At 34.7% G+C, this 27,635-nt stretch overlaps 1 protein-coding gene across 1 annotated transcript in view; it reads left to right on the top strand.

The window, feature by feature from the left end:
* Positions 1–27,635, top strand: part of KHDRBS3 (KH RNA binding domain containing, signal transduction associated 3) — a 244,355-nt gene that overhangs the window by 81,848 nt on the left and 134,872 nt on the right. The window contains exon 2 of the mRNA XM_001370743.5: positions 18,197–18,315. Coding sequence (XP_001370780.1) covers positions 18,197–18,315 — 119 coding nt within the window. The remainder of the gene's footprint in view (positions 1–18,196; positions 18,316–27,635) is intronic.

The following is a 27,635-nucleotide window of genomic DNA, read 5'->3' as shown; positions in this document are numbered from 1 at the left end:
CTGATATGGGATTGTTTAAGAAAACTATTTCTTCTTCTGTTAGTCTAGGCAATTTATATTTTTGTAAATATTCATCCATATGACCTAGGTTGTTATATTTATTGCCATATAGTTGGGCAAAGTAATTTTTAATGATTGTCTTAATTTCTTCTTCGTTTGAGTTGAGGTCCCCCTTTTCATCTTTGATGCTGTTAATTTGTCTTTCTCCTTTCCTTTGTTAATTAGATTGACCAGTACTTTGTGTATTTTGTCTGTTTTTTCAAAGTACCAGCTTCTGGTCTTGTTTATTAGCTCAATAGTTCTATCACTTTCAATTTTATTAATTTTCCCCTTAATTTTTAGGATCTCTAGTTTGGTTTTCTTCTGATTGTTTTTAATTTGTTTGTTCTCAAGTTTTTTGATTTGTATTTCTAATTCATTGATCTCTGCCCTCCGTAATTTGTTAATATATGCACTCATGGATATGAATTTTCCTCTAAGTACTGCTTTGGCTGCATCCCATAAGGTTTGAAAGGATGTCTCACCATTGTCATTTTCCATGATGAAATTATTAATTGTTTCTATGATTTCTTCTCTATCTAACCGATTTTGGCGTATCATATTAATTTACAGTTAATTTTTGATTTGGCTCTCCATGTACCCTTTCCAATCAATATTTTTATTTTTTGATCTTTATTTTTTATTTTCAGATCTTTATGATCTGAAAAGGTTGCATTTATTATTTCTGCTTTTCTACATTTGTGTGCCATGTTTCTGTGACCTAGTGTCTGATCTATTTTTGTGAATGTGCCATGTGGTGCTGAGAAGAAGGTATATTCCTTTTTGTCCCTATTTATTTTTCTCCATATGTCTATTAACTCTAATTTTTCTAAGATTACATTCATCTCTTTTACCTCTTTCTTGTTTATTTTTTGGTTTGATTTATCTAAATTTGATAGTGGTTGGTTCAGGTCTCCCACTAATATAGTTTTACTGTCTATTTCCTCCTTCAATTCTCCTAGTTTTTCCATTAAAAATTTGGATGCTATACCATTTGGTGCATACATGTTGATTAGATATATTTCCTCCTTGTCTATACTCCCTTTTAACAGAATATATTTACCTTCCCTATCCCTTTTGATCAGGTCTGTTTTTGCTTTGGATTTGTCAGATATCATGATTGCAAGTCCTGCCTTCTTTCTATCAGTTGAGGCCCAAAAAGATTTACTCCAACCTTTAATTCTAACCTTGTGAGTGTCAACCCACCTCATATGTGTTTCTTGAAGACAACAAATGGTAGGGTTTTGGGTTCTAATCCAATCTGCTATTTTGTCTACCTTTTATGGGTGAATTCATCCTGTTCACGTTCAAAATATGATTGTCACTTGTGGTTTTGCTGGCATTTTGATATCTTCCCCTAGTTCTGACCTTTCTTCTTTAGCTATCTCCTTTTGAAGCAGTGATTTACTTTAGATCCGGCCCACTAGTCCCCTCCCTTGATATGCTTCCCTTTCTAGACCCTCCCTTTTTATGCTCCCTTCCCCTCCTCCTTCTCCTTCCCTCCCTTTTTATACCCCCCCCCCTTTCCCTCCTTGATTTTCCTGACTTTCTTACCTTATTGGATAGGATAGAATTCAGGATCCCACTGGATCTAAATGTTCTTCCCTCTCAGATTTGATTTCACTGAGTGTAAGTTTTAAGTAATTCCCTTTCATGCTCTCTTCCTCTCCTTCTCATATGAGAATTCTTCCCCTCCCTTTCCCATGTGTTTCTTTATATGGGAAAGATTATTCTATGTAGCCCCCTCCCATTTCTTGAAGTAAATGTTAGTATTATCGACAATTCCCCCCTCCCTTTTTCTTTCTTTGCCCTCCCTTTCAACAAATCTTCTTGATGCCCTAATCTTTCCCTATGCATGATTCTTCTAACTACTCTTATGATGCATACAATTTTTGAGAGTTACACAATACATTTTCCCCACATATTAATATATATAATTTGATGTAAATGTAGTTCTTATAGAAGAGAGTTTGACTTAAAGAAAAATATAAGATTTATCTCCTTTTCCCTTTCTTTCATATTTACCTTTTCATATTTCTCTTGCTTTCTGTGATTGGATATCAACATTTCCACTAAAGTTCTGGTCTTTTCTTAGCAAATCCTTATTTCTAATTTTTTGGTTAGATTTATCTAGTTCTGATAGGGAAGGCTTAGGGTCCCCCCCCCCCCTTATGTCCTCCTTAAGCTCCTTTAGTTTCTTCTTTAATGATCTGGATGCTCTCTATATCATTTGATGTATATATGTTAAGTACTAATATTCATTGTTTATACTACCTTTTATTAAACTATAATCACCTTCCCTTATGTATTTTCATTGGATCTAATTTTGCTTTAGTTTCGTCTGAAATTATTATTGCTACCCCAGCTTTTTTTTTCTCAGATGAAGCCCAATACATTCTGCTCTAGACTCTTACCTTTACTCTGTATGTATCTATTTGCCTCAAATGTGATTCTTGTATATAACATATGGTAGAATTCTGGTTTTTAATCCATTCTGCTTTCTGTTTCTGTTTTATGGGTTATTTCATCTCCATTTACATTTACAGTTGTGATTACCATCTGTGTTTTCCCCTTCATCTTGTTTTCCTCTTTTAATCCTGCCCTTTTTCCTTTTACTTTTTCCCACAAATGTTTTAATTTTAATCACTCCAATCTTCCCCTTTGTAATAGTTTTTTTCTCCCTATGACCCTTTATGTGACATAATTTATACCATTTTACTTTTTGATTCCCATTCTCTTAGTGCAATCCACTTTTTTACCCCTAGATTGTTTTTATATAACATTCTAAAATGCTTACTACCATACCCTGTGTCTATATATACATCTTCTAACTACTATGATAATGATTAAAGTTTTTAAGAGTTATAAATATTCTATTTGCAGGTAGGACTAGAAATAATTCTACTTTATTGAGGCCTTTAATTTTCTCTTCTTTACTCTTTATTTTTCCTGAAATTTGCATTTGGACTTCAGATTTTATGTTTAAGTCTAGTCTTTTTTTCCCAGGAATACTTAGAAATTTATTTTATTAAATGATTTTATTTTCACCTGAAAGAATATAGTAAAGTTTTTTAAATTATAATTTTGTATAGTTTTAAACCCTTACCTTCCATCTTAGAATCAATACTACATATTAGTTCTAAGCAGAAGAGTGGTAAGGACTAGGCAATGGGGATTAAGTGACTTGACCAGGGTCACACAGCTTGGAATTGTCTTAGTCCAGATTTGAACCCAGGATGTCCTGTTTCTGTGCTTGACTCTCAATCCACTGAGCCACCTAGCTTCCTCCAAGAATATAATAAGTTTTGATGGATAGGTGATTTTTGGTTCTGAACTCAGTTCTCTTTTCTTTTGGAATATCATATTCTAACCTTCCCATTCTTCATTGTGGATGCTGTTAGATTCTGTTTAATTATGCCTTGGGCTCCGTGATATTTGATATTTTTTTCCTTCTGGCTGCTTGCAATATTTTCTCCTTTGCCTGTTACCTCTTGAACTTGACTTTGACACTCCTGGGAGTTTTCATTTGGGCATTTATTACATGAGGTGATTTGTGGACTCTGTCAATTTGTTTCACCCTCTTCTTCAAAAATATCAAAGCAATTTTCTTTAATAATTTCTGATATGATGTTTAGTCTTTTTTTTATGACTTTCAGGTAGTCCATTAATTCTTAACCTGTTTGTCCTGACTCTATTTTCAGAAATTTTTTTCCAGGAAATTTTCTATTCAAGTTGTTTTTTTCAATGATATATTTTGTATTTTCTTCTATCTTTTCAGTCTTTTGATTTTGTTTTATTGTTTATTGATATCTTATAAAGTTATTAGTTTATATTGCCCAAATATAATTTTTAAATAATTACTTTCTTCTGTGATTTTTTTAGATCCTCCTTTTCTTTCAATCCAATTTATTTTTCATGGAACTCTTTTCTTCATTGGAATTTTTTTTTGCCTCTTTTTTCCAGCGACCAATTTTGCTTTTTGAGCTCTTATTTTCTTTTTGCATTACTTTTCTTTCCTTTTCCCATTTTTCTTCCACCTGTCTTGTTTCATTTCTCAATTCCTTATTAAGTTCTTCCACCACCTGAGATCAGTTCCCTTTTTTCTTTCAACTTTTGCATGTAGTTGCTTGGTTCTCACCATCCTCTAATGTAGGGGTCCCCAAACATTTTACACAGGCAGTTCATTGTCCCTCAGACTGTTGAAGAGCCAGACTATAAAAAAAGAGAAAAACTATGAAAAAATCTGTATCCCGCTGTCTGGGATAGTGGAGTCTGCAGTGCTGGCTGTGATGGGCCTGTCACACCTTGCACAGGCCCATCACTACCACCACTATGCACAGCAGTATACACAGTGTGAAATCCCCTCCCCCAGATTGCCACTCACCTTGCTGAAGTCTTCCATTATTCAGCCACATAATCCTTTGCATGGCTCCTCATTCTCATTCAGTTACTCTCAGAACAAAGAGCCACTCAAAGGATTATGTCACCTGAAGTAGTACTGTATGTGAGTGATGCCACAGTTTGAGGTGCTGCCCCATACTGTGCTCCTTTCAATGACTGCCAATGAAAGAGGTGCCCCTTGTGGCAGTATGGTGGGGGCCAGATAATTGGCCTCAGGTGGCCACAGTTTGGGGACCCTTGACTCTGTGACTTGCTCTTTGTCTTCATAGAAATTTTAAATGTTTTGGTGCTCCTTTGGTATTTATTTGCTCATTTTTCTAGCCTTTTTTTTTGCCTGTGCATTAAGAGTTTTGAAAGATAATTGATTCTGTCTCCTGTTTATGGCTTGTAGGACTCAGCCTATTGAGTTTTTTTTTTTAACCTTAGGATTGAGGGCTTCCAGACAGCTTGAAAGGGCCAAATGCCATGGACTTTTGGACTCCACTGTGGCATAGTTCCAGGGCCTGAGACTTCAAGGAATATGTCTGGTGGCTGGTTTACTCAGTTGTTGATGTAGGCAGGGTCCCAGTATCCTGATGTTGGACCACGTCCAACCTTATAACCTGAAATAGTAGGATGGAGGTGGTTCCTGCACTCCTCTTTGTGAAGTTTTGCTTCCAATTCCCCCTTATTCCATGAAAATTGACTCTCTGGCTACCTTTCAGGTTGTGTTCAGCAAGAGCCCTCTCACTCTATCTTACTGTGTTGGCTTTTGACTCCTTTATTTTGGAGGCTCTTTTTAAAGATTGATTCGGAAGGATTGTCAGAGCAGTTTCAGCTTTCCCTGCTACTAAGTAGTCATCTTGGCTCCACCCCCCCCCACTATGTTTTTGAGTTCCATTGTTTCTGATTATTCCTCATCTCATCTGTTGTTTCATTGATTTACCCCCTTATCCAATACAAAATATTTTTTTATTATTTACTTTTATAATATAGCTTTTAACTTAGGCACTTAGGAGCTTGCTAGTTAAGAGAGATTAAGTACCTTCCCCAGATTCACACAAATAGTAAGAGTTTAATATTGGGCTTGAACTCATCTTCTTGATTAATTCTAGTATTCTAAACTGCCCTTTTTGTCCATATCTCTTTTCATTATTTTTCTAGATCTAGATTTTTCTGTTTTTTTTTCCAAACGAATTTAATTATTACTTTATCAAGTAAAGGATAAAAACAAAATAACACTTTTATCTTTGGTAATTTGGAATAACACTAAATGTATAAATCAACTTTTGTAGTCATGTTTTGTTCATATTTATTATGTTGGCATGGCTCTAGCATGAGCACTGAATATTCCCTCTGCAAATTTAGTTCTTTATTTTTTTTTTTAAGTAACACTTTGAAACTGAATTTGTACTAATCTTTTTTTTGTGCATTGGTAGCTCCATGCAGGTACTTAATGCTTTTTCTAGTTAATTGGAATATGATTTCCTTTCTATTTTTGCTTCTTGTAATTTGTGTTTATGTAGAAATAGTTATAGTTATGCTTTACTCATGCAGAAGTTAGGGGCATGATGCCCTCACATTTTGGAAATTCCATTCAAATTTTTTTGACCCTCCAAAATAAGGATAATAATAGTACCTATCTCCCACCATTATGGTGAGGATCAGATATGATCTCAATAGTTAATCCCTTAACATAGAGCCTGGCACATATTAAGCATTATATAAACGTTTGCTATTATTATTATTGTATTGAAGTATATAAGAGTGCTTTCAAGATTGTGATATCTACAGAATAATTTATCTTTCTAATTATTTGGTGGCTTCTCCTGTTTTTTAGACTTTGTATTCTTAATTCCTATTTCAGCTACTTGATGATTAAAATATTAGGATCCAGCTTGTCCCTATGTTGCTTTTTGTGTGTATGTGTGTATAATGTGAATGTGTATCTTTGTACATATTTGTTTGCATTTTTACTGTGAGTTTCTTGGTAGTAAGAATTTTTTTTTATTTTGCCTTTCTTTGTATCCTCCACATGTATGACAGGGCTGGAGAAATACCAATTAATAAATGTTTACTTAGTGACTGCTCCTTTTAACATGTTAGCACATAGAACACAGTTGCCTTCATTTTATTATATTTTATGCTTATCATGAATGCTTCAAAAAGAAATAACCAACTGTCCTATGAAATTATATTTCTTACTGCTTTCTGGTATATGATCCAACCCACTCTGCTAATTGCTTTTGTTTCACTTTCAGCGGAGAATCTGGGAGTTAATCTTTCATTTAGTAGTAACTTTCTTTTACTTTCTGTTTTTATTTAAGGTATATCAATAATGATATAGTTCTAATTCCTTACCAATTTGTGACCTCTGTGTAAATATATCAAGGATATCTCTCATGAAGTTAATATTTATAGAATGGTTAAAAACAATGATTTTTCTGTTGCCTTTTCTAGCCTATCATTTCCTAAATCATAGGACACATGAATAAGATTTATGTGAAAATTGTACTGCTTCATAGCTTATGATCCTAGAACACATGACCTAGTCACCACCTTTTAAATTTATTTTTTATTCATTTTATTTTTATTTAGAATATTTTTTCATGGTTACATGATTCATGATTTTCATCATCCTCTTCCCTCCACAGTCTGGAGCTGACAAGCAATTCCATTGCATTATATACATGTATCATTGTTCAAAACTTATTTCCATGTTATTCATATTTGCAGTAGAGTAATCTTTTAACATCAAAACCCTAATCATAATCACCATTGAACTACATGATTGATCATATGTTTTTCTTCTGCCTTTCTGCTCCCAAAGTTCTTTCTCTGCATGTGGATAGCATTCTTTCTCATAAGTTCCTCTGGATTGTCCTGGATCATTTCATTGCTACTAGTAGAAAAGTCTGTTACAATCGATTGGGCAATAATGTATCAGTCTGTGTACAATGTTCTTCTGCTCCTTTATCTGCATCAATTCCTGGAAGTCTTTCCAGTTCACATGGGATTCCTCAAGTTCACTATTTCTTTCAGCACAATAATATTCCATCACCATTAGATACCACAATTTGTTCAGCTATTCCCCAATTGATGGACACCCACTCAATTTTCCAATTTTTTGCCACCACAAAGAGCTCAGCTATAAATATTTTTGTTTGAGTCTTTTTCCTTATTATCTCTTTGGTCATCAATGTTTTTTTATGAACTTCTACTTCTTTTGCTGCCTAAAGAGCAACCTAGGACGGTTTAATGTTAAGAAAACCATCCACATAATTGACCATATCAATAACCAAACCAACAAAAATCAATGATTATCTCAATAGATGCAGAAAAAGCCATTGACAAAGTACAATACCCATTCGTATTGAAAACACTAGAAAGTATAGGAATAGCTGGACCTCCCTCAAAATAATAAACAGTATATGTTTAAAATCATTAGCAAGTATCATCTGCAATGGGAATAAGTTAGACACTTTCCCAGTAAGATCAGTAGTGAAGCAAAGATGGCCATTATCACCTCTATTATTTAACATTGTACTATAAATGCTAGCAGTAGCAATTAGAGAAGAAAAAGACATTGAAGGGATTGAAGTAAGCATTGAGGAAAATAAACTATCACTCATTGCCAACGATATGATAGTATACTTAAAAAATCCTAGAAAATCAACTAAAAAGCTAATGAAAATAATTAACAACTTTAGCAAAATTGCAGGGTACAAAATAAACCCTCATGAATTATCAGGATTTCCATATATTTCCAACAAAACTCAACAGCAAGAGTTAGAAAAAGAACCTTTATTTAAAATCACTCTAGACAATATAAACATTTAGGAATCTTATCTGCCAAGACAAACATAGGAATTATCTGAACACAAATACAAAACCCTTTTCACATAATTTAAACTAGATCTAAATAATTGGAAAAACATTAATTGCTCATGGGTAAAAAAGTAAAAATGACAGTCTTACCCAAATTAATTTACTTATTCAGTGCCAAACTACCAAGACATGTTTTTATAGAATTAGAAATAACTATAACAAAGTTAATCTGGAAGAACAAAAGATCAAGAATATCCAGGGAACTAATGAAAAAAAATGAAGGATAGGGGCCTACCTTTCAGTACCAGGTCTTAAACAATACTATAAAGCACTGGTCATCAAAACAATCTAATACTGGCTAAGAGACAGAAGGGTGGATCAATGGAATAGTCTTGGGGTAAATGACCTCAGCAAGTTCGATAAACCTAAAGGCCCCAGCTTTTAAGACAAGAACTCATTATTTGACAAAAATCGCTGGGAAAATTGGAAAACAGCATGGGAGAATTTAGGTTTACATCAACATCTAGAATTTAGGTTTAGAGCAACCTAGTTGACCCATTCTGTTCTTTGGACCAGACTTGAAGCATCTGTCTAGTTGAATTTGGCAACGCTTTTAATTTATTTATATAGCCTTTTTGATTACAGGTTTTCTCTACAACAGGAAGAGGCTCCAAGAGTTGAACCTTGTAAACATCTTGTAAGTTCAACATGGGAATAATGAGATTTCCTTTTTTGTTATTCTATAAATATTCCTGGGGTTAATTTCTTTCTTGAGATAAGTGAGTATTTTCTTTGAAGAATGGCATTCTATTTAAGTTCCTGAGAGTCTTGATGGATTTTGACTGAACATTCCTAAGTTCATTCTATACCAGTTTTTGCCCTTTGGTCTAAGGGGCTTCTTGTATATATAGGGACATAGAACATTGTTTAATAAATGCTCCTTGGTAAGTTGACTAAGTTAAGTTACATCCACCCCTTGGAGGAAAGTGAAGAAGCTATTGGGGAAGGAATTCCGAATTTGCCCTTGGAATTGATGCTAAATAATAATGACACTAGTTGCCAGTTATAGCAAACACCATGAAATCATAGGCTCAAAGAATTCCAAAATTAGAAGACATGGATTTCATTGAACCTTGAACAGTCTGTATCAGCATTCCCATTGGTGAGTCATAAACTCTGTGAGCTTCAATTTCCTTCTCTGATAAATAGGCATAATGCTAGTACCTATCTTATGAGGTAGTTGTGAGGATGAAATGAAATGATATATGTAAAGTGCTTTGCAAACCTTGAAGTGTGTTATATGTGTGTTATATGAATATTAGTTGTGAGACTGATGGTAGTTTTTAATTAAAGAATTTCAGTAAGGAAGAAACTGAGGATGCCTATTTGTTTTACTTTCCCACATTTCTATACTTTAATGAAGTAAAATGTATGACTAACTCTTCTACAAATTGATGTTATTTCTCACCTCTGAGACTAAACAAAATTGCCAATCTATTTTCATAAAAAGTTTTATGAATATATTCTCCCCCTTTTTATATATTTGAAGGTATCTTTCCTTGAGTCTTGGAATCATAAAATTCTGGAATTAGAACAAGATTCAAGAGTCATTCCAGTTTATGTCTATCATCACCAGAGTATCATGCTCTATTCCTTGCTCTCTTATTCTTCATGTCCAATCTTTTGCAAAATCCTGTTATTTTACCTTCATGTCATCTTTTGTATATACTCCTTTCTCTTTTTTGACACTAGCAAAACCCTAGTGCAGGCCTTTTTTGTCACAGGATTAGACTATTAGAATAACCTTCCAGTTGGTCTCCCTAAGACTTTCTTTATTTCAGCCCTCCTTCCTCTCAATTGTCAACTTTATCTTAAAGTTTAGAAATGTACATGTCCTCACTTATCTCTAATTCTTGTGATATTCTGTTACTTTGAGGATCAGATATAAAATTCACTGTTTGTCCTTCCTAACCTGGCTCCTTTCAGCAATTCTGATCTATTTACATCTTAATCCCATAAATCCTGTGCTGGATTGATTCTAGTTTTTTGTTTTTTACTTTTCCTTCCACAAGCCACTTCATGTATAGATGGAATTTTAATTTTCTGTCTTCTATATCTATAATTTTTCCTCCTCATCTTTGACTCTTAATTCTTTTAATATGCAACTAAAATCTCATAAGGTCTTTCCTAATCTTCCTTAATGTTAATTTATTCTTGTTCTTATTCAGTTGCTTCAGTCCTGTTTGATTCTTCATAATCTTATTTGGGGTTTTCTTGGCAAAGACATGGGTGCAGTTTGGTATTTCTTTCTCTAGCTCATTTTACAGATGAGGAAACTGAAGTAAATAGAACTAAATGACTTGCTCAGGGTCACACAGCTAGTATCTGAGACTGGCTTTGAATTCAGGCCTTCTTGATTTCAGGACCAGTGCTCCATCCACTTGCCTAACTGTCCTCTTTATGCTGAAGCCTTTCCTAACTTAAAGGCACCTCATTTATCCTACACTAAATATTTTATTTGTACTTAGTTGTTAGTATGTCATACCCACATTTAGACTATGAACTCTTTGAGATTAGGTACTGAATTGTGTTAATTTATTTTAGTTTTTTTGTATACCCATTGTACCTGGCCTATAATAGACATGTAATGAATGTTTGTTGGCTTAACTTCATTAATCCTATCTTTAATGAACACCCACAATATTTCAAAAGCTAGATTCTCCTTGGAAATCTCTGCTCATAGGGAATATATTATCACTCAAGAGCCCATTCTGATTTCAACACACTTTACTTTTTAGGGAGTTTTTTATAGAGTCAAAATATGCCTTCTCGCAACTCAGTTCTATTGGTCCTACTTGCTAATTGGTAATCTAGATTCTATTTCTGCCATAGGGAGTCAAACAGAGTAAGTTGATTCTCTCTTCCCCTTCTTGGATTCCTTTTCATTGTTTGATTATAATTATCCTCCTATATTCCCAATGCCACCGCCGCCGCCGCCTCCTTCTTCTCCTCCTTCTCCTTCTCCTTCTCCTTCTCCTTCTCCTTCTCCTTCTCCTTCTCCTTCTCCTTCTCCTTCTCCTTCTCCTTCTCCTTCTCCTTCTCCTTCTCCTTCTCCATCTCCTCCTCCTCCTCCTCCTCCTCCTCCTCCTCCTCCTCCTCCTCCTTCTCCTCCTCCTCCTCCTCCTTCTCCTCCTCCTCCTCCTCCTCCTTCTCCTCCTTCTTTTCTTTTTCTTCTTCTTCTCTCTTAAAAGCTCAGTAACAGATTTGAAAGCATTTTGAAATGTAATAATTTTAAGGAAAGCTACATTTATTCCAATGTTTTCTAGTATTTTTCAATAGCAATGAGTATTCTTTTGTCAAAAGCTTTCTCTGCATCCGTTGAGATACTGTATTTGTTGTTTTTGTTATTTCTATGGTCAATTGAGATGATAGTTTTCCTAAAATTGAACCAGCCCTGCTTTCCTGATGTAAATGCTGTGAGGGAAAAAATTCCCTACCCCCTTTTAAGATGATTAGAGTTTAAATGTTAGCATAAGTGATGATTTTAGTAGGCCTTTTGTGATTACTTTAGTATAAGTTCTAATGTTTTAAATTTAAGTAGATAATTGCTTTAGCAATGTCCTTTCACAGTTTTTGATGGTGTGAACTCTTAAAAGAATCCACAAGTATCTTACTGTTTAGTTAGAAAAAAGGGTGGGGCTTTCCAAGTAATTTTCTGGCTTCTCACCTAGCACTAGATGGGGGATGTTCTAGGTGGTTTGTGAGCTCTTCCACCTAGTTCAAGCTTGTGTTGATACAATCAAGAGGTAGACAAGAGTTAATCCTATCTTCATAATCTAGTGAGGTACTTAAGTTAGTGTTAACTCAAGATAGATAATAGAGTAAAGAATTTTCTTTCACACCATCTAGGAATGTAAACAATTGAATCTTTTTGAGTCTTATAATTTCTCTTTTATGTTTACTTCAAATTTTATGCGTCATTATTTTAGAGTCAGGTTTTTTATTCAGCTCAAATTTTTTCATCAGGAATACTTGAAAACCTACTTAGTCAAATATCAATTCCCCTTCATTCCCAAAGTATTATATTCAGTTTTGCTGGGTAGGTGATTTTTCTTGGATTCTTAGCTCCAAATTTTCTGATGTTTTCATGGAAAAACTCCTTAATCTTCTATTTTGACTGTGGCTTCAGATATTTGCTTCTTACAATATTTTTCCTTGACTTAGAAGCTCTAGAATTTAGGTACAATATTTTTTGTAGTTTTCATTTTGGGATCTCTTTTAAGAGATGATCAGTGGAATACTTTCAATTTCTAATTTGCCTTTTTATTCTAGGTTATAAGCAGTTTTCCTTGATGATTTAAAAAAAAAGATGTCTAAGCTCTTTTTCTTTTATTAAATTGTGACTCTCAATTAAACTTAATTAAAATTTAAATTGTATCGACAGTTATTTTCCCAATAAAATATTTCAAATTTTCTTTTAATTTCATTGTTTTTATTTTGTTTTTTCATATTTTATAGAGTCGTTAGTTTCCACTTGACCAATTCTAATTTTTAAGGAATTATTTTTTCAGTGGCCTTTTGCACTTCTTTTTCCATTGATCAATTCTGTTTTTAAAGAGTTAATTTTTTTCTGTAGTGAATTTTTGTATATCTGTTTCCATTTATCTAATTCTGCTTTTTTAAGTTCTAAAGTGAATTCTTGTATCTCTCTTATCATTTTTGTTATTCCGTTTTTTTAAGGCATTGATTTTTATCAGTCCTTTTTGCCTCCTTTAATAAGCTGTTGACTCTGTTTTTCATGATTTTCTTGCATCCCTTTCATTTCTTTTCCTATTTTTTTCTCTACTGCTATTTGATTTTTCAAGTCCTTCTTGAACACTTTCAGAATTCTTTTTTTTTTTAACTTAGAACCAATTCATATTTTTCTTTGGGGTTTTGCATGTAGCTTCTTTGATTTCATAGTCTTTTTCTGAGCTTGTGTTTTGATATTCCTTGTCAACTTAGTAAGTTTCTATGGTCAGACTTATTCCCTTATTATGTTCAATGTATTTTGTGACTTTTAACTTTATATTAAAATTGAGCTCTGCTCCTGGATTGGGCAGAGCATTGTTCCAAGCTTCAGGTTTTTCATGCTACTTTTTTCAGAGTTAATCCTGAGAATATGTTTGTGTTCATTTATTTCCAAGGTTAGGTATGATATAATGAAAGATTTGGTCACTGTTCTCCTGGCCTGTATTCTGATCATTAAGAGACCACTAGCACTATTTTGAGACCCTGAATTGGCACGGAACTCTGATAAGAAACTATCATAGGGGTGGCAGTAAGGAGAGCTGGCTGAAAAGATAGAATTTGGACCTCATGAAAATAGTTCAGAAAAGCCAATGAGATAGAGACTCATACAAAGAGACAGAGGGAAACAGAAAGTAGGGGGAACAGAAGTCCCCTTGACTGAGTAATTGTTGAAGGACTGAGAAGGAGAAGCCTTCTATAACTGGTCCAGTCCCATTTATTGAGAATGAAGGTAGGAAACTTCTCTAGCAATTAAAAATCATTAAGTCATCATGAACCAATCAGGAACAAAAAACATTTTAACATAATGAAGATATATCCCCAAGGTCTCTTTTCTTAAAATAGTGCATAAGCTTCATAGATATGGTTCAAGGCTTACTGCCTCAGTTGGTGAGCCAGATAACTTTCAGCCTGTTTAAGGAATGTCTACTTCTTTATCTGGAGCAACTTGCATTTCCAATGAATTCAGAACAGAAGTACAGCCATGCATTTTATTGTTGCTTTTCCTCAGTGGACCTGAATTGTCTTATGGCTCTGTCATAACCCCTTTCCTGCTAGCATTCCTCCTTGCTCCCAGCTACAACTGGGCACTGAGATGGGAAAAACACCTGACTCCTGCACCCAGTATCATAAAATGATTCCCTATGATTTCTCTGACTATTCATCTGAACCCTTTATAGTCTGTTAACTTGACTACAACAGCTGATTCAAATAATTGCTAGGGCCTGTCCTGGCTTGCATGTCATGTCCTGTACTGTATTGCACTCAGTTTTTATCCCAATAAGACAGACATTTTTTATAGATCTTTTAAGTTGTTTCAGGCTAGAAAAAAACATTTCACTTTCACCTTTTGCTTCTTCAGCTCCAGAATTCATTTTGAAGCATTAATTTAAAGTTGTTTGGGGGTGGGAGGGTGGCCATCACCCTCCCCACCTTCCTCAGGGGTTTTTATAATGGTTAGAAATTTTGGGTTTTCTGTGCCATTCCAAGTTTTGGAACTGAGGTATAATTAAAGATAGCTTGATCTCTTAGAGCAATGATGTCAAACTCACAGAGAAATATAGCCCATATTGACATAGAAAAACAAAAATTAACATTGTTATATATTTTATTAGTTTTGTCAAAATTTTCTTAGTTACACTTATGTAATTATCTTAAAATCCAAGGTTTAAAATCTTTTGGAGAAATTCCAACAGCTATCAAAATTGGATAAAAGGACATGTGGATTCATTGCTCACATGTAAAATGAATACCTTCTATCGACACTCATTGCCTATATCCTGTTATGTGCATTGGAGATAAAAGTACATGGTGTAATTTTGGGAGGACTCACATTCCTTAGATGGAGAAATGAGGGTTGAAGGCAGAGAGGAAAGGGTTGATGAAAATGGCTTACCTCATTACTCCCTCCCTGAGTCCCTGAATTACTTGAGGGAGACAAAATGGAGATCTCCCCTCAGTGAAGACTTGCCCCTTGAGGCTGTCAGTCCTCAAGGGTGGCGTGGAAGTCTTCTTTACAAGGAGAGGTATATGGGACCTCAATCCAGATATGTGCTGCTTTGGAGTGCTCACAAGCTTCCCCCTTGTGTCTTCTTGAAAACTGGAAAAAAGGGTAGTATCTGCCAATAGGCTTTACTCTCTAGATATAAATAAACGAGATAGAATTCTTTATCTGACAGCATGTTTGATTTGTTAATTGGGGCAAAAGGTTGAGGTTAGAGGGGTTCTGGTTGCCCTAAATCTTTTTTCTAAATAAAACAAAATACTGAAGTACAAGGATTTCTCATACCTAGGGAAGAAATAGAATAGAGGAGAGCACTGCTCACCAATTTGAGTCCAGTATCTCAATAGTTTATGGAATTGAAAGTCTTTGAAGAAATTAGACTTCTTGACAGGAACCAGCTATGCTTTAAACAGGAATGCTCGATATTAGGATTTCTGTTAGTGACAGAAATCTCCACAGGTATCTTGAATGGCCCAGAGAAACAGTTCCTCCTTCCAATCCCTTCTGTGTCTCAGCCCTCAAAACCCTGCTTCTCCTGAGAATTTTCCTTGTTCAGTTTCCAACTGACATTCCTACATTCCAGTTTCCCCCAAAGCTTCTTTTGTCCTACTCCCCATCATTAGAGATAAAAGTCCTTAGACAAGTGGACACTTTTTTGACTGACACATTGAATTCCTGAAATTTTTTATTCTTCTTTATTATTATTTTTCAATAGAATATTTGTTTTTTTCCCTTTCTTATTTCTTTAACTTGGAGTACATGTAATCAGTAGTAATGTTTTTAATTTTGAAGGCTGAGTTTACAAATATCCATTAGCCCTAACAGATATGTACACCCAAAAAAGCTTTAGACTATGGATACCTGCCATTGGTTGTTAAATATTGTGGGACTTTGATTAATAATTATGTCTGAAAAGAAGAGATCACAAAAGAGCCATTGTACAGTGCTAAGAAACACAAGATCAAGGAAATCCTTGTGGGATTGATAAGATCTGCTCCAAGACAGAGACTTGTTTTGAGGTTCAAGGAAACAGCTATTGATAATGTCAGACACTAGACCCATTCCGGATTTGACAAGTACCAAAGTTTGGCTGTCATTTTGGCTCCCCTCTCCCTGAGATCAAAGATAAAATCAGACCAGGGATCACATTCTTTCCTTTTACCTCTGAACCTAGTCCATTCTCTCTTAGAGTTTGGCAATTTTCTGTAATCCTGGCTGCTGATGGGTAAAGTGTTATATTGCTGCAATTGTCCTACAGGCTTGTGGACCATAAATCACTTTAATTGGGCCTTGTTTAAGGTCCAAGTATCTATTACAGGTTTATTCTTTTTACTAGATTTTTATATAAATAAGATTTTGATATTTTATTTTGTATCCAGAATTTAATTTTTGCTTTTTTATTTGGGATTTTTTGGGGATATTGGTTTTTTTTTTTGACAATTGATTCATATACCTCATAATTCAGTCATGTATCCCAATGAAATTCTGGGGTGGATCAAGACCCTCCTCAGGGGGGATTGTGTAATTATCTTAAAATACAAGGCTTAAAATCTTTTGTAGAAATTTCAGGAAAAGAAACTTGCTAACACCCTGAATCAAGAAAGATGTTTTTGGAGAAGTTGTTATAATGATGCCTTACTGAAATCACACACTCTATCAAAAGATCCAGAATGAACTTTGGGATATAATAAACGGAACTGAAGGGGGTTGAAAATACTTATTCTAAATGTAAACTCTTATGCCAAAGGGGACTGCCCCCTACTTGACTTTTTGTCATTGTGTCTATCAGTCATTTTGTTTTCTTCCTGTTTTCTTTCCTTCTCATTCCCAAATTTTTGTAATTATTCCTTTGTGAAGTGCACCTTTAGTCAGAATCTTTATGCTGTAATGATTCATTGGGGAAATTAGGCATGTAAATCTGGGAGATTTTAACATGCTCATCTCCCAATAGAATCACAGGGGGTATTGTGTGGAGGAGTTTCATCCCCTCCCCCTCCTGAATTGCTGACCTGGTTTATCCCATTTTTGCATGCCTGGGCTGCATCAATGAATGTGAATAAAAAGGCATGGGTGGGACTTTATTCCCTTGGAGTTGGCAATGGAGCACCAGGGCTGAGTCAGCCATGTGGAGAGGACCACATGGTCAGAGTTAGGTAAGATTAGGCTTGAATCTCTACATAACTGCTTTTTCTATTTCAAGTGATTATTAATTAACTTTACGGAAAATAAGTTGGAGGTATTAATTTAAATCTAACACACTTTAATTTGTTTGAGAGCAATTAGGAATTTGAATGTTTGGCACTTCTGTCTTTAGAGAGTAAAACCAAATTGTATTATCATGGAGAGGGTTTTTAAAAAATTATCATCTATTTATTGATTAGCTAACAGATTGGGATTTTTTTCAGGAAAAGAGTGTTTTTAGGATGGATATGACAATTATCTACAACTATTCAAAAACCCTCATTCAGAATAAATGAATCATTGCATTAACCACCAAAAGACACAATAAAATTATCCTTACCTTCCATCTAAGAATCAATATTATGTATTAGTTCCATTACAGAAGAGGTCACACAAGTAGGAAATGTCTAAGGTCAAATTTGAATCCAGGACTTCCTGACTCTTAAGTCTTGCTCTCAATCTACTGAGCCACATAGCTGCCCCATAAAACAATATTATAAGTCACTGAACTAAATGTTAGAAATACAAAGAAAAAGGATTACATTATCTTTTTTCCCCCAAAGAAGACAGATCTAAGATAAATTCCTAACAGTTTAAAATATAGCAGTTTTATAGAATATAGTTCTATAGTGTTTTATTTTCCTGTTGATGAAATTCAGAAAATCCTGAGAAAAATAATTATTCTATATTATTCAGGTTAATATTATCTATTATCCTGAATAATTGCTATTGACTACATAGGTTCATAGTCTTGATGTTTTTTTAAATCCCTTTCCTCCTCTCTTCCCCATTTAACTATAGAAATATCATTGAAATAAAATATCAAACTAGATTTTTTTTCTTATAGTCATTTCTTACTTTGATTTCTGTGTTTGGTTTTGATTCATGATAAAGATTACAAAATTGATAATTTCTGGAATATTGCAAATTATGAACTCATATCATAGGTGCCTTTTATCTCCTTTTTCCCTTCAGAAATTGAGAAGTTCCAAAAAGGAGAAAGCAAGGAAGAGGAAAAGTACATTGATGTTGTGATTAATAAGAACATGAAACTGGGGCAGAAAGTGTTAATTCCTGTAAAACAATTCCCCAAGGTAAGTGTTTCCTTTATAATTAAATGAACTGATATTTCATTTATTAACTGTTTGAATTTTTTAGAATGATATTCCTTAAATCCTATTGTAATTTAAATGTTTCATTTTATGAATTTTGAAGCTGTTCTTTGCATTTTTACATCAAAAGATTGCACAAAGAAACTTCATAGTGTAAAAATAAAAAAAATGATGATGGTGAGCTACACAGAATATATAGAAAAACTGTTCAAAACTGTTCAAAAACTGTGGATACTTTTGATAGATATATCCTCAGTGATGAAGTGAAGCTCAAATGTGAACTTCTCTTCAGGGCCAAGCTCAAGGATGTTAAAGAGACTCTTATAAAAATAAAGTATTTATTGAAATATATTAGGATAAATAAAGGATTTCTAAATCTGTGGACTCTAAATGCACCCAAATAAACTCCCAGGTTTTGCAAGGAACTACTTCTGTGTTTCACAGGCTATACTAATCCTCTCTGATCTGACTAACTCAAATTTATACTATCTAAATAAAAACTACTGCTATTATCCTTAAAATCTTAACTTTGCCTTCAAATTATAAAATAGCAAAAACTAGTTGGTTTAGTCTCAACAAGAATCAAGTAAAAACTCTGAGTCTGTTAATAGACTCAAAACTAAAGACCAGGGTTTTTTCTTTGGTCTTCTCAGAGTTGAACAATCTATATAAACCACAATAGATATTCAGTAATATTTCCCAAGTTGGGAAAGGAAAACACTGAGCCCTTTCAGAATTTTCCCTCATATAGAAAGAGAGGCAAAGATGTTAATCTCCTCTATCCCTGAGAGCCTCTGAGAGTGTGTCTCTGCTAATTGCCAGAGACCAACTCCCAATTGCCAGAGAGAGTAACTGACACAGAAATACGGTTATAACTGTCAACATCTGAAATCAACACGCTCTCTCAGCTCTGCTTCAAATTCTAGTTCTTTTCTCAAGCCAGCCACTTTACTTCTTATCCCTAAACTAATAAAACAATACATATTTTCTAATATCATCCTTACAATTTCCCCCTTCAGGCATATGGAGAGATTTAAAAAAAATTCTCTCTTGTATGCTCACTATTCTATGTAATTCTAAAGTTATATCTAACATTATTATTATATTTCCTAAAAATAGTCTTAATCTTATGCTGATCTTAACTTATTCTCATTGCTACACTTTATCTATGCTAACCTGTACTAGGGATATAAATGTGAAAGAAAAGAAAATTTCAATGAAAACAATCATTGAAAACATCTTTACAGAAATGCAAGTATGAAACATACAATTACAGAAATTCAAAATGGAAAATACAAAATGCAAGCTTTTGAAAAACTTTTGAAACAATAAAATACAGTTACAAACTGACTTATGTTTTACAGAAAACTAAAGTCTATCTAAAGGAATAACTTTGCAAAACTCATGGAAATATCATTTTACAAATCCTATTTGAACAATTCAAACAAAACTTTTTACTATGCTAAGACCTTATTCTATTATTAATATGAAAACCAAAAGTAACTGCATTAAAATCAAAATCAACTTACTATGCTAATAAAATAAAATTTTTTAAAATAATTTAACTTTATACACATCTATATAAAAATACAGATCAGTACAATTTCTATATCTATGTATATGTTATGTATAAATTATTTATGTATTGCAGGAGGAAAATAAACTTTTCCCCTTAAGATAGTCTAAGAAAGTTATGTATGTTTTTTTTGCTTTTATCTCCTAGGAACATATAAAGTCTTCCTGTGAGATAAGATCTTATTATTTTAATGTGTACAATTATTCTTTTCCCAGGGTGATTTATCTGTATTTCTTTCTTTCTATGGATACTCATCACCTGGTTAATGATGTTGCAGAGTTTGTGAGAAATGAGTCCTATATGTGTATGTTATTTTGTAGTGATTGCACAAAGAAATTTTATAGGAATTTCTAAGCTTTTTACAATTATTAACATAAGTATGAATCTTGGAAACTTTTCAACCAACTACTTATTAAGCAATTAGTTTAAGATGGTTTTTCTGAACAGGGAGTTGTATTAAATAAAATTGTTGTAATTTATAGTCACAATTTGATGGGATCTTAGACATAATCTAATTTCAGGTCCAATTTTCCATTTCAGTTTTTGGATGATCATATGGATGATGTAAAAGAACCAGGGATAAAACATGTATCATTACCCATATATCATGCCCATAAGTAGTTTTATTCTGAGATCTCACTTCTGTCTCTATGAAAATCAGAACCCAGAGATTCAGTGGTTAATGATTATATGGAATTATTTATTTATGCTTGTAATTATTCCATATTTAAGTTGAAGAACAATCTTGGATAAAAGGTGATGATAGCACCAAAAAGAGGCTTAGTTAAACAATAAATAGAAAAGTTTTCATGCTTTCAGTGAATAAACTTTTGAGTACAAACTTTTGAGTACAAAGTATTTTAATATCTTAAAGCAATGAAAATAATGATCACATGAACAACAAGATTTAAATCTATATATTTTCTTTGATATGACCACTTCTCTCATCAGCCTTCACAAAATAGAAATTATGCTCCAAATCTTAAGCAACTCCAGCTCTCTGTCATCTATGACATCTAAAATCCAAAAGAATATAAAAATATTTTTTCAAACCCATTGAATGACTTTTACTCAGCACCTCTTCCTTTCCTCTAGCATTTTGTACAACCATACTAGCAGATTCAAGCGCATGACAGGGACTTACAACAAAACAACTCCATGCCCTAGTTACATGTTGGCAAAGCCGTGGCACTTTGCCAGGGTGGCACAGAGGGCGCAGGGCCATCCCCCCCCCACAATGACCAAGGATATTTTTATCATTCCCCATCCCTCTATCCAGCCACCTATTGCAAGAACTTCCCTCCTCAATCTGGGGTAATGTGGGCGGGGCTGTGGGGCAACTCAAAGGCATCTTGAAATTGCAGTTTGGCCACACAATTTCAAAAACTTTCACCAATGCTGATCTAGGCCTTCCTTATTTCCAGTGCTGTGAAAAACTCATCTCCTAGGCTATAGTAGGTGGCTCTAACCCGTCAGGAACAAAAATCAGCCAGGGATTACAAACCAGTAGCATTAAATCTAAAGAGCTCTGAACTTCAATTTCAGATCTCTAAAAAGCTCTGAACTTCAACTAACAGAGTTGGTACTAGGACAACCTTCTAGCACCAGTGGTGTACCAGAGAATTAAGGAATAGAAGATGTTGGTTAAGACACCAAAAAAAAAAAACTAACAAAAAACTAAATGGATGTTAGGAATGATGGTATATGCAGCACTCCACTAAGCCTGAGGGGAAAAGAGTATATCATCCAGCTGGGCCAGTTCTAACTGCCCAAAAGTCAGTTGGGCAGAGACCCATACTAGTGACCTGTAAATAGCCCAGAGTGGGAGGAAGCCAAGAGATTTTGTGATCCAGCCTTCAAGAAAAGCATAATTAGAGAGCAAAGAGTTAGAAATTGAGTAATAGGGGAAATGGCAAGGGGGAGAGTGAGGGAGAAGAATTGAAATCATCAAAGATTTCAGGAAGAAGAAAACTCAAAGAACTTGAGTATCAGTAATAGTAGAAGAAATATGACCTAGTAATTAATTCAGGAATCTGTGAATAAATACTCCAGAACAAAGGAAAATAAATCAACTATTGAGGCAGAAGACCCTGTAGCATTTGAATAGAACATGAAACCATGACATGCTAAACTTGAGAATGGTTACTTCTTGAGAGCTGAATTTATCCCTAGTGAAAATAATGGGTAGAATAGAAAAAACCAGCAATGGCAAGTTGTTCTAAAGAAATAAATAAGAACAATAGATTAAGAACAAATACATAGAAGTAGAGGACAAACTAGGAAAAAGCAAAAAAAAAACCCAACCCAATATTTTAAGAAAATATGTTTTCTATGGAAGCCACACATACCAATCTCAAAGGCAGGATGTATAGAGACAAATAATATTTCCCAGAATGTAGAGGCAACTACAGGATAATGTCTCCCAGAACAATACTGCTGGACAAAAAAAAAAGTTACCATTGTAATGAAGAACTAATAGAAGAGAGTTGCCCAGAACTTTTGAATATAGGAAATGAGGTTCTGATGAAAAGAATTCAAAGATTGCCTAAGGCTACAAATTCTAAAACATTCAATGGTTAAATTCAGCAATTCAGTTTAGAAACAAGTCTTACAAGTGATAAGGAGAAAGACCTTCAAATATGAAGGAAGAGGATTTTAGTTACACAAGACTATTTTTTCTACTGGAAAATGTAAGCAGGAATGGAATAATGTATTCCAAAGAACAACAGGGTCAGGATGCAGCCCACGTTCAACAACCAAATAATTTAATCTTAACTATTTAGGAAAAAAGATGAACTTAACAATAAAGAGGTGTTTGAAACATTTTTTGGGGAAAAGTTGTACTTCACAAATAGTGCACATAAAAGAAATAAAAGACTGAAAAAATACAGGAGTCAAGGTCAGCAACAACATAAAAGTGACAACTGAGGGACCAGTAAGAGACTAATTTCTAATACACAAGAGAGATAGGAGTGAAGGTGGAACTCTAGTAGAGATAATGTTGATTTTAATTATTTATTTTGTGGGACTACAACATAAGAAAATACATGAAAGTGTGAATTTAGACCTTGATTCTCTAACTCATGATGCCTATAATTATCTTCTCTCTTTTTCCTCTTGTTATTCCTTACACAATCAAAACATCTAAATAGCTATTCTGGACTTGTAGAACTTTACCCATGGATTCTCCTTTCCCATTGTACCTCATTCCCTTACCAATGCTACTTATTTAAAGTGTCAGAGTGTCAGACATTGCCACAAAGTAGGCTCCCTTTCTCACTATGTCCCTATTTTTCAGTCTGCCACTGATGCCTATTCTCACTTGGCTATATCTATCTATGGCTATACTCTCTTACCTCTCAAGATGCCACTAACTCCATGGCTTCCAACTTCGCCCTTTTAAAAGAAGGAAAGAGTAGACTGTTCAAGTTCCAAGTCCTCTTGGAGAAAATAGAGTTAAACGACTTAGAATGTCTTCTAAATGGCATGACAAAACAATATACATACTTAAAAGAATATACACCACATTGAATTTTACAAAAATTGACAATGTATTATGGGACAAAGTTATTGCCAACAAATGTAAAAAGACAGAAATAGTTAATTCTTTACAGACCTTAATTCAATAAAAATAATTTGTTCAGGGATAAATAAATGTAGATACAAATGGAGACTAAACAATGAAATCCTAAATAATCACTGGGTTGAGGAATAAATCAGAATCATGTAAAGGAAAATAGTAATATTAAACCAACATATGAAAATATTTGGGATGTAACTAAAGCAATCTTCAGGAGTAAAATCATATCAATACAAACATACATTAACAAAATAGAAAAAAAGAAGACTCATGAACTGAAAATGCAGTTTTAAAAATTAGAAAAGCTTAAAAAGTAAGTGGACCAAAAACAGGCAAAAAAGAAGGAAAATTAAAAATTAGATGGAAAATCCAATGAGAAACTATAGAACTTATTTTGCTGTATAAAATACCAGAATAAGGAAATTGAAAGCTCAAGGAAATGGAACTGGACATCACACAGTCACCATTCCTTCCAACCCAGTGTTGCTTTACTCAGAAAGAGACAATCTATGGCCAGACCCCTGCCTACATCTGGGAGAAGCAGGTGGCAAAGTAAAAATAGAAAAAAAATCTGCCACTGACTTTCTAAAAAGATCCCTAAATGGAAAAGCTCCAGGGCTAAAATAACAACAACAACAAAATCACAGGCATCAAGAATAAATCTGTTGAAATTCCAGGGAAATAAAATTTAGATTTTTGAAGGCCTAGCTACTTCCACCAAAATAATTGTGTAGCAGTTAGAATATGGATTATTTTGGAATATGGAGTGATATTCCATTAAGTAGAATAATAACGCCTTTCAAAGTTTAATATAATTCAACAAAATGTGTGTGTGTGTGGGATGTTTAATGTAAGAGAAGACATTCAACATTCTTTTAAAAATAGTGGATTTTTGTCCTTAAAGTTAGGAACTTTGGGTTTATCATAGACTTGCTGAGGTCACTTACCACAAGTCTATCCCACCGATGCTCCCTTCTGTCTCTAGTCAGTACCATATTGTTTAGATAATCACTGCTTTATAGTATAGTTTATACTGCTAGGACCCAATCCTTCACATTTTTTAAAATTAGTTCCCTTGATATTCTTGATCTTTTGTTCTTCCAAAGGAGCTTTGTTATAGTTATTTTTCTAATTCAGTAAAAAAAAAAGTTTCTTGGTAGTTTGATAGGTATGTCATTAAATAAGTAAATTAATTTGGGTAGGATTATCATTTTTATTATGTTACCTTGTCTTACCCATGAGCAATTAATGTTTTTCAATTCTTTAAATCTAGTTTTAATTGTGTGGAAAGTGTTTTGTAGTTGTGTTCATATAATTCCTATGTTTGTTTTCCCAAATAGATTTCTGAGTATTTTATATTGTCTAGGGTGATTTTAAATTGAATTTCTCTTTCTAACTCTTCCTGCTGGGATTTGTTGGAAATATATAAAAATGCTGATGATTTATATGGATTTATTTTGTATCCTGCAATTTTGCTAAAGTAGTTGATTATTTCTTCTTAGTTGACTCTCTAGAATTCTTTACGTAGACTATCATCTCATCTGCAAAGAATGATAACTTGGTTTCCTCATTGCCTATCTTAATACCTTCATTTTTTTTCTTCTCTAATTGCTACTGATAGTGTTTCTAGTAAAATGTTAAATAATAGAGATGATAATGGGCTTCCTTGTTTAACTCCTGATCTTATTGGGAATCCTTCTAATTTATCCTCATTGCAGGTGATGCTTGCTGATGGTTTTAAATATAGACTGTTTATTATTTTTGGGAAAGGCCCTTCTATTCCTATACTGTCTAGTGTTTTCAGTATGTAAAGATTAAAAATAATATCTAATATTCCAAGTATTATATTTAATAACATTTATTAAATATTTATCTTGAAGTAAAAGGAAGTAAGGCTAGCAAAAAAAAAAGAGCCACTCCTCCCTCCTCCACATGGATCCAGTGAGAGAACATGGGTGGATAGAAACAGAAACTCAAAAACTCCTTTCAGATAAGGAGATGCACAAACAGGATAAGGAAAAGGGGAGTGTGGGAAATGTAGTCTCTAGGGTTCAAGACTCTAAATTAATACATCAATCACCCTGTGATCCTTTGGGAGAACAGTCTCCCCAGTGGATCATGAAAACAACTAACTTATAATTTGGTATAACTAGGTATATAAAAATATTACAGTTTTTAGAGGGAAATTACAATAACTTGGGGATAAGAGGAAAATAAAAAGGAAAAGGAACAAAACCAATAATAGGTGCATTGAAAAAAAGCCAATTAGGGTAGCAGTCCCCTTTGGCATAAGAGTGTACGTTCAAAAACAAAAGCATTCAACCCCCCAAAATTCAAATTCACCATATCTCAAAGTTCACTCAGCATCTTCTGGTACAGCGTGTGGTATCTGCAGGCAACTTCATGGCACCTTCTAGATTCTGGGAGGTAGTTACCTGTTCTAAATTTTGCTCAAATTCAAGTCAAAGTTAACAAAAATAACATAATCCCCCCTAAGGAGGATGAAGGGATGCATGTAGGAATTACACAGGTATAAATGGTTGAGTCATAAGGCATATGAATCAAGTATCAAAAAACATCAAGGAATTAAAGAAATTATAATTTAAAAAAATAACTTCTGATTCAGATAAAAAAAAACATGAAAAAGAAAACTTGAAGAAAAAGAAACAAATTCTAGAAAGAAAGTAAAAGAAGCAAGGTGGAGTAAATCTAAAATTCACAATCCGGGACCACAGTCAAGATGGCGGCTTAGAAGCAGTGAAAGTTCAGACCTCGGAAACCCTTCCTTACCGATCTCAAACTGAGTGCTCCTAGGACACCAAAATTCAAGCTGAACAATAGGACAGACCCGGGGAACCCTCCTCCCGGACCTGGCTCAAAAGGTAAGGCCCCCCAAAAGCCAGAACCCTAGATCACTTGGATCTAAGGGGAAGGCAAAAGGAAGGTCCCAGGACCCATCCCCCCAACCCAGTGTGCTGATCCCACAGCAGCAGCGGGAACTTCAGGGCCGGGAAAAGGGGCTCAGGCCTGGCTATTGTGAAGGACTCCCCTTGAAAGCAACCTGAGCCAGTCTCTGGGATGCCCAACACAGACGGCAGGGAAACATAGAGTGAAGGGGGAAGCCTGTAGCCCCCTGGCTGGGTCCTTCCATCTGAGTCTCAAGGGAGGTTCCAGCTTTAGGCCACCAGCTGAACCCAATCCCATCAGGAGCCCTCAGAGCTACTGAAAGGACAGAAAACTCAGGGCAGGCAAAGGGGTTGCTCCGAAGAGCTTACCTTGAATGTAACCTGGGCCAGTCTCTGGGCATTCAACACAGAAGGTAGAGGAGGAGGGTTTTGTTTTGTTTTTGTTTGTTTGTTTTTTGGTTTGGGGATCATTCTGCCCACACCAGCTGAACTTAATCCCATCAGGAGCCCTCAGAACCCAGGGAGGCCAGGATCCCTCCCCACTTAGAGAGCAGGGTCTTTGGAAAGAACAGGGTGGGCAAAGGGGTTGCTCCAAAGGGCATTGCTTGAAATCAACCTGGACCAGTCTCCTGGAATTCAAAACAGATTGTGGAGGAGGAGTTTTTAGCTTAAGGGCTCATTCGGCCCAAACCAGCTGAATATAATCCCATCAGGAGCCCTCAGAGCCCAGGCAAGCCACGACCCCTCCCCCCTTAGAAAGCAGGGTCTTCTGAAAAAACAGAAACCTAGAGGCGGAGTCAAGATGGCAGCCTAGAAGGAGCATAGACCTGGCAGCCTGGCCAGAGCTTTGGAGATCCTCCATATTTGCTCCAGACATCCAGGAAGTTTAAAACTCAGTGTAAACCCAGCCCAATTAAGCTGAACTCAATCCCATCAAAAGTCTCCAGAACACAGGTAAGCCCAGGCTCCCCACCCATCCCCATTGACTGCTGGACTTTAAGCCAATCAAAAGCCTCAAGAGGACAGGGAAGCTCAAACCCCCAACAACCCTTCCCCAGATACTACACCAAGAGATCTTCTGTTAAAGCTCCAAGAGGAGAGACTGATAGAATTCCCCAAAAAACAAAAAAATGAGAAGAACAAGAGCACAGACAAATATGGGGAGTAAAGAAGGGGTGAATTTGAGCAAACAACAGAAAAAGAAGAAAGAAACTACAATAGACAGCTACTACTCAGCAAA

Source organism: Monodelphis domestica, chromosome 3 (assembly GCF_027887165.1).
Source record: "Monodelphis domestica isolate mMonDom1 chromosome 3, mMonDom1.pri, whole genome shotgun sequence".
In the NCBI taxonomy this organism is placed as follows: Eukaryota; Metazoa; Chordata; class Mammalia; order Didelphimorphia; family Didelphidae; genus Monodelphis; species Monodelphis domestica.
The sequence above is the reverse complement of the archived record's forward strand: the minus strand, read 5'-3'. Positions and strand labels throughout refer to the sequence as shown.